This window comes from Lactuca saligna, chromosome 4 (genome assembly GCF_052625555.1).
Source record: "Lactuca saligna cultivar CGN05327 chromosome 4, ASM5262555v1, whole genome shotgun sequence".
Classification (NCBI taxonomy): domain Eukaryota; kingdom Viridiplantae; phylum Streptophyta; class Magnoliopsida; order Asterales; family Asteraceae; genus Lactuca; species Lactuca saligna.
In genome coordinates, this window is record NC_136420.1 from 4,266,627 (window position 1) to 4,274,507 (window position 7,881).

The window sequence follows — 7,881 nt, forward strand, 5'->3', positions numbered from 1 at the left end:
ACGTCCAATTTATTTATCGGTTTTCTAAATTTAAAGTATTTAATATTATTGTATTTTTAAGTAAAACTTGTTCATTAATATTTAATAATCGATTTTATAACAAAATTAAAGAAGTTTACAAATTAAAATTATATATCACGATCATTTTTCGTCAAATTTTCAACAAAAGACCCTGAAAATCTCATTAAAATGAGATATTGGTGGAGAAGATAGACTATGTCACACATATAACCTCGGCCACCAATGACCTTGGATTATATTTGATTATTCTGAAAAACATATTAGTTTTCTAACGATCTAGGTTTATAGTTTACTTAAAAGATAGATAATTCGTACATTTGTCACATATAAGATTTAAGTGTGCTGGACGATTAAAACCAAAATATATCTGGTTTAATCTTGTGGTAATCAAGATATATGCAATTTCATCTTATAGTAACCAAAATATATGCATAAACCATGATAAAATAAATAATTAAAATAAAATATGTGTATAAACATGATAAATTTTAATAAAACAGATCATATGTTTTCTTCGAAGAAGTTTAGGCAATGTGTTTATTCCAATTCATACCTTCAAAGAATGGCTTAGGCTTAAAGCTTTGTTTTTCACGTGCTTTGAATGTTAGTTATAAGGATTAAAGAAAGTCAAGATTAATGTGCAATTTTGGAAGTTGTAAAAGCAACTTCTTTGATTGGAAACACCAGCATCAAACCTTTTATTTAACTAAAAAAAAATAAAGTTGTGAAGTAACATAAACACGTTACAAAATAAATAACAATATTAGATTCTCTCATCATATGGCAACATGAAAATGAAGTACGATATAATTCTAACGACAATACTAGGGGGGATGCTTGAAGTGGTATATGAATGCCTTTAAAATCAAACAAGCATATATATGTTTAACCAAGAATATTTTTCTAATTATCATAATTGTATTTATTGGTTAAAAAAGCTCGAGTCAATCAAAGTGATACACATACAGACACAGATCAAGACTTCAGGGTTCAGATGGTAAAAGTTGGCTTGTTACCATCGTTCTAAACCAGTCTTTATCTTGTCCGAAAAGGCTGCTAATTTTATTAACATGCTTACTTCAAAACTACTGAAATATAAATTACAAAAGAGTAAAAAAAAAATGAAGAATTACAAATTACAAAAACTTACAAAAAATTGTTTTAATTTATGAAAATAAAATTACAAAAGAATATTTTCATAAATATTTGTAATACCAACGGCCATATTAATTATATACATGGAAAATATTTTTTTTTCTTTTAAAAGAAAACCATTGGAGACGAGAAAAAACCAAAACATTAAGAACTAGACGGGCCAATACTTCTGTCCACAACCCCTTGAATTGTGCTTCATGTCTTCACTCATTGTAATTTAGACCCTTATGACGTAACAGAATTAGAGGCATTGTGTTTTTCTTTTTTGGTTATCTATAAGATGAACATTAGAGGCAATGTAATCTTATTGGTTTTTGTCATTTGGCTGTGGAGAATTTTAGTCTAGGACAAAATAATGTATTTGGTGTTGAACAAAGTTGCTTTAAGGCATTTCTATCGTGTAGTGAGGATGATGGAATAAGGTGGCTAAAGCAGGCATATGGTGAGATGTACAAGAGATTTGACACGAAAGAAGGGGGAAAATGATATCTACCGGTTTGCTACAGATAGATAGAGAAAGAAAATAGACATAAGACATAAGAAATGTTAAAGTATATCGGGATGACAACAGGCGAGTTCTACTTAAAGATGAGGATATTAAGAGGAAACGGGCTAGCGTCTTCCATTCCTTATATAATGAGACTTTGTTGGTTAGAGATAGGAACGTAGAGGACTTTGATGGGCAATGTCTATCGAACAATGAGCATCGTCATACGCAGATTGAAAGTGAGGAAGTGTTGAAGATCATTAAAGAGAATGAGAAGAGACAGAGTCGTCGGCCTAGACCAAATCCCAATGATGGTGTGGTTGTGCTTAGGGAAGAGGGAGTCAAGTGACTAACAAACATTTTCAACAATATATTAAAGTTGGAAAGACTGTAGAGGAATGTAGATACAATATTGTGATGTCGGTTTATAAGAACAAAGGAGACACCTATTGTTGTGGCAACTATAAAGGTGTTAAACTACTTAGACATACCATGAAGATATGGGAAAAAAGTGATAGAGGTTAGGCTGAGATAAGAAACAACGATACTTGAAAATCAATTCGGATTTATATTTGGGAAATCTATGGTTGAGGCTATCCACCTCCTCCACCTTATGGAAATATATAGAGAAATAAATAGGTGTCTCTAAATGGTTGTTCGTTGACCTTGAAAATACATATGATAGTGTTCAACGGAAGTCAATGTTTAGGACCCTAGAAGCTCGTATGGTCTATAAGAGTTATGTAGGGCTATACAAGATATGTATTGTCGATCTATAACATGTATTCGAACTGTAGGGATCCACTAGGAATCGACTCTTAGCCCATACATATTCATTTTGATTATGGATGACATCTCCAGTGAGATTTAAGAAGAGGTGCCATGGTACATGCTCTTTGCCGACATGTTGTTTTGGTGGCAGAGTCTTGAATTGAAGTGAATGATAGGCTAGCTAAGTGGAAGAAGGCATTGGAAGAAAGAGGACTATGAATCAACATCGTTATGCGAAATATCTATTTTGCATTATTAGTTGGGAGCAAAATGGGGAAGGTAAAGTATAGGGGATCATGTTTCACATCCTAACGAGAGTTTCAAGTATATTGAATCTATGATCCAATAATAATGTCAAGGATAATGTTCCGCATTGTATAAACTATAAAGTCAAGATAATTGAAATGAGGGGCATTTGTAGGAATTTTAAGCAATAATAATGTTCCGTTGAAACTAAGGAGAGAATTCTATAGGGTAGTTGTTAGACCTACTATGTTATATTAATCTAAATGTTTGGCCAATTAAAAAAGAAGCACGAGAGGAAGATGGAGGTGACAGAAATGAGGATGGGGCAATAGATTTCTGGTAAGACACTATTGAACAGGATATCAAACACGATAATTAGGAAATCACTATGAGTAGCCTCGATCATTGAGAAATTGGAGGAATGAAGACTACAACGGTTTGGTTATGTCTTTAGGAGACCAATAACCGCAATTAGGAGGGTGGAGTTGCTCATCGTTGAAAGTGCAAGGAGAGGAAGCCCAAAAAAAGAAATGTAAAGATAATCTAAGGTTAGACTTGAGGTGTTAGTTTTTACTAAAAACGTGGCCTCATATAGAAAAGAGTTGAGACGTAGACTTAGAGTAGTGGAGTAAGATAGTTCGATATAAACTATGCTTCTTTCTTTATCAAGTATCGCTGTGCATCACAGTTTACTCTTGGTTTTTTCAAAGGGTGAGCAAAAGCGTCGAAATTTCCCAGACTCAAAACGACACAGTTTATATTAATAGGTGACAGTATTACTATTCAGTATTCTAAAATTACGAAATTTGATACTCAATATTGACTTTCCACCCAATTCGATATTCAGAAATCTCAAGTAAATACCAGTTCGGTACCACCACTGCCACATGCTCATCCCTAGTCTCTTCATTATGCTAGTTTTGGATTTCTCCTTTACGTCAACTAAAATGGTCCCACTATTTATGTATTTGCAATCCTCGTTTGTGGGCAAAATGTTCATTTTACAAAAGATTACTATTTATTCTCTTTAGTTTCATTCAACTATTTACTAGTGTAGCCTACAAAAAAAAACAAAAATATCAACTCATCATTTATTTTTGTCCTCTTTGTGCAGCTTCTCTCACCTCCCATTTACCCCATTTTTATGGGATCGGGGTAGTGTTGGTGTACCAAGAGGAGTTTGACTTTGACCAACAATAATATCAAACTTCTGTTATGTTTTTTGGATATAGGCAATATCCCATTCTCAAGCCCAAAAATGATAACATCGCTCAAACAAAATGTCTAATCACTTCATTTTCAGCTTAGAAATAAGTCGATAACCCATATCATTAAAGGAAAAAAAAAAAAAAGACATGTTTAGCACACGAAAACCATGATGGTCTTGACAATACAAACCCTCCTCAAAAGTTGTTGCATAAACAGCAAGTAAAACGTGTACTTTTTTTCTCAAAACAAAACACACTACAAAACCAAAACGCATGAAAAAAGTTGTCCAATCAAACCAAATAAAATCAGTTTGCAATGTTCTACATAACATAGACCAAAATTTCAAAAGCTACATCATAATAATACCTCCATATATCATCTCTCAATACTCAGACGGAGAGATGACATCATCGATCTTCAAGATCATCTTCACAACTTGTGTCGCAAGCAACATCTGCTGTTGCTTCCCAATCAAGGTTTCAAACACATTCTGCTCACGCATATCATTTGTCCCCGTGTCATTGCAATCAATACCACAGCAAGGATTGTTCTCCTACAAAACAAAAAAATAAAATCACATCATTATTATTATTATTTCAATTTTCAACCACATAATTTTATTTTCTGTAATCATATTTTATGTAATACCTTAATTTGCTGTGCTTTCACTGCTGATAGTGTTTCAATGCAACTCAAACCACTATTCTCCGCAAGAGCCATGGGAACAGAATCCAACGCATCCGCAAAAGCCCGGATCGCATACTATCAAAAAATAACAATAATAATAATTTTCAGTTAATGTTTATAAAAAAGAAAAAAGATTATTAAATAATAATTATTAATAGTACCTGTTCAACACCAGGATATTTATCAGCAGCGGCTTCCACTGCAATTGAACATGAAATTTCAGCTGCCCCACCACCATATACAATGGAGTTGTTACGGATCAGATTTCTAGCAACACATAATGCATCATGGATGCTGCGTTTTGTCTCCTCTATCATCATTTTGTTACCTGATTTTTTTTTTTACCAGTTTAATTACATAAATTAAATTTAAACTGATGGATTTATGTAATGATTTATTATAATAATAATGTTAACTTACCACCACGGATAAATACAGTTACAGCCCTTGAGTTTGCACAATGCTCGATATAAAGCATGCGATCTTTTGTGGTACCAAATGCCTTTTCTCTAACCAAACCAGCCTGTCATTTTGAATTAAAATTATAATTTATGTTAAATCAGAAAATGTTTATATCAAGAAAATGATTCAAGATTTTACCTTTCCTAGTTTTTCAGTTGTTAGTTCTTGGAACCTGGGAACAATTCTACCACCAGTTGCTATTGCTATAAGCTCAAGTTCTACACCACCAACCCATCTCACAGCAGGCAAGTTTCTGTGCATTAGTAAGTGATTTGCTTCATCATCAAATCCCCATTGGCAAATTACCAATGTAGCCCCAACATCCTGAATCAGGTCAACAGTCTTATTAGATACAGCATGTATGAAGTCAAACAACCAATTAAAAATGATATTTCAGCATTGTACCTTGCATCTTTGAACCATGTCATCAAAGTATTTTTGTTCTTGCTTACGTAAGGTTTGAAACTTCTCAACAGTGTCGATGTCAACCTTATGTTTGGTCTTGGGCTTTGGGGGTTCAAATGGGCAAGTCAAGATGGCAATTTTGGCATCTTCAATTTGCTTTGGCATTTGTGGGTGACTCATATCTTTGTCAACAATGATTCCATAGATGAGTTCTGTATCTTCCAATTTCCCACCTACTTTCCCCTCCACTTTAATAAGGTCTAGGTTAACATCTTTCCTCTCTAAATCAGCAACAGCCATGACTGCCTTTACAGCGATCTCAGCCAAACTTCGCTTGCAACGATTCACACTGATTGATAGGAGGGAGCATTTAGATTAAAGAAAGTAGTCAAAAAGAGTATGAAATTATATCAAGGAAACATGCTTACATTTTGGAGGATAAGGTGGTCATGCAAGTTTGAACCAAAGGTTCTATGTTTGTGGCATTGAAATCAAACTTATGAGCTATTTGTTCTAAATGATCAACAGCAATCCTTGATGATATCTCGAATCCTTCTGCAACTCGGATGGGATGGATTCCACGTTCCAGAAGCTTCTCTGCTTGTTCTAAAAGTGCACCAGCCAGAACAACTACACCGGTTGTTCCATCGCCAATCTCATAGTCTTGACTACGTGATAGTTCAACCATAAGTTTTCCAATTTGATTGTCAACATCCATCTGCTCCAAGATCGTTGCTCCATCATTTGCTGCAAAGGGGGTTGATTATGAGGAAAAAAGAGTTAAACTATCATATGTTAACCCTGTAACTAAGTCGATAACATTTTCCCTCATTTTATTTCAAGTGAAGCATATAGCGTAACATCCAAAGGCAGATCAAACCATATCTGATAATTAATCAGGTAAAATGACAAACACGAAAACGGAAATAGAGAGAGCACGAGTTAAGTTAAAGATATATACTGATAGTGATGTCGCCGTCGGGACTCTGGAGCATCTTGTCCATTCCTTTAGGACCAAGAGATGTACGGAGGATGCGAGAAACGGCAACGCCGGCGGCGATATTAGCCTTCTGAGCATCTAAACCCCTTAACCTAGTCTTACTCTCTTGTTCCCTCAGTATTATGAACGGCCTTCCATATTCATCGAACGCTAACGCCATTTTTGCAGATCTTCAGTCGACTAAGCTCTTAGATCGACGAATGAAGCGAAAACGAGAGTGAGATCGGCACACAGAGTGTGCTTGGAACTTGGAAGAATATCTGATTGGTATATTTGCCCTAAAATTATAACCAGCTCTTTTAACCCATATTCCGAGGTCGGGTCGGGCAAACTATTTAGGTAAACATTTCATTATTAATACAAGAGTAAACTACATCAATGATCCCTATGATTTCGGGAAATCTCCACGGTTGGTCCCTAAATATGTTGTGTTGGGCAGCGATAATGTGAGATTTATAGATGGGAAGGATGGTGACCAAAAAATGAGGTTGTTGGTCAGAGTTCATGGGAAGATAGGGAAAGAATAAAAGGATCCACATTTATTAATAAAATTATTTTAATAAATAAGTTAATAATAAAAAATAGTTAAAATAATTTATAGGGGTATATTGGTCATCTTATATTGGTTAGTGACCAAAAACAAAACAAACTCAAACATTAGAGACAACTCGAGTTAAAAATTATCTTCAAGAACCAACCGTGCAAACTACCTCAAACCACAAGTACCATCCATGTAATTTACCCTTAATAGGAAAACATAATTACAGTTTTAGTCTTTTTGGTTTCGGTCTCGGGTGGTCCATTTTTTTAAGACTAAGACACCGTTTGATAGACATTTTTCCAGGTTTAAACAGGTCTTTCTGGTTGAATGGACCGGAAAGACTGTTTGATATGCACAAAAACATAAGTCTTTCCTGGTAATATATGTCTTTCCCAGAAAACTCAAAACCATATCTTTCCGGCTAAATAGGTTGGAAAGACAGTTGTGCCCCAAACTCTGTCTCTATCTTTCTTGCATTATTAATTTCTTTTAAATAATTTTTTTAATTTCTTTTTTATTGAATTATTATATATTAATAAATATTATTTTTATATATAATATTTATGTACATTAATATTATTTTATTAGATTATTAATTTCTTTTAAATAATTATTTTTACTTCTTTTTAATGAATTAATTATTTTTATTGGATTATTATATATTAAAAAATATTATTATAAATGTATAATATTTATATGTTAATAAATATTATTTTATTGGATTATTAATTTCTTTTAGTTAATTTTTTAATTAATTTTTATTGGTTTAGTTTTTTTTTTTGGACAACATTACCATCATCCTAATATATTTTGAAAAAATTCGTTCATTCCACTACTATCAGACATAAACCGGGTCAAGAATCACATGTTGAATTATAAAAAAAATATTAAATTGCT

At 33.4% G+C, this 7,881-nt stretch overlaps 1 protein-coding gene across 1 annotated transcript; it reads right to left on the reverse strand.

Moving 5' to 3' along the window:
• Positions 1-4,038: 4,038 nt before the first annotated feature.
• On the reverse strand, positions 4,039-6,722 carry LOC145041084 (T-complex protein 1 subunit epsilon). The gene is made up of 8 exons (XM_078989009.1): positions 6,405-6,722; positions 5,872-6,190; positions 5,444-5,792; positions 5,177-5,362; positions 4,997-5,099; positions 4,738-4,904; positions 4,538-4,651; positions 4,039-4,442 (listed from the first exon to the last, which is right to left on the reverse strand). The coding sequence occupies exons 1-8, from the start codon at positions 6,601-6,603 to the stop codon at positions 4,272-4,274; spliced, it is 1,608 nt and encodes a 535-aa protein (XP_078845135.1). The 5' UTR covers positions 6,604-6,722; the 3' UTR covers positions 4,039-4,271.
• Positions 6,723-7,881: the final 1,159 nt, after the last annotated feature.

Excerpts from the sequence above, each read along its gene's own strand:
- LOC145041084 (XM_078989009.1), bottom strand. The coding sequence starts at position 6,603 with ATGGCGTTAGCGTTCGATGAATATGGAAGGCCGTTCATAATACTGAGG. Across the intron at positions 5,100-5,176 it reads CAACTGAAAAACTAGGAAAG|GCTGGTTTGGTTAGAGAAAA; the intron begins GTAAAATCTTGA and ends TCAAAATGACAG. Across the intron at positions 4,443-4,537 it reads TGAAAGCACAGCAAATTAAG|GAGAACAATCCTTGCTGTGG; the intron begins GTATTACATAAA and ends TTTGTTTTGTAG.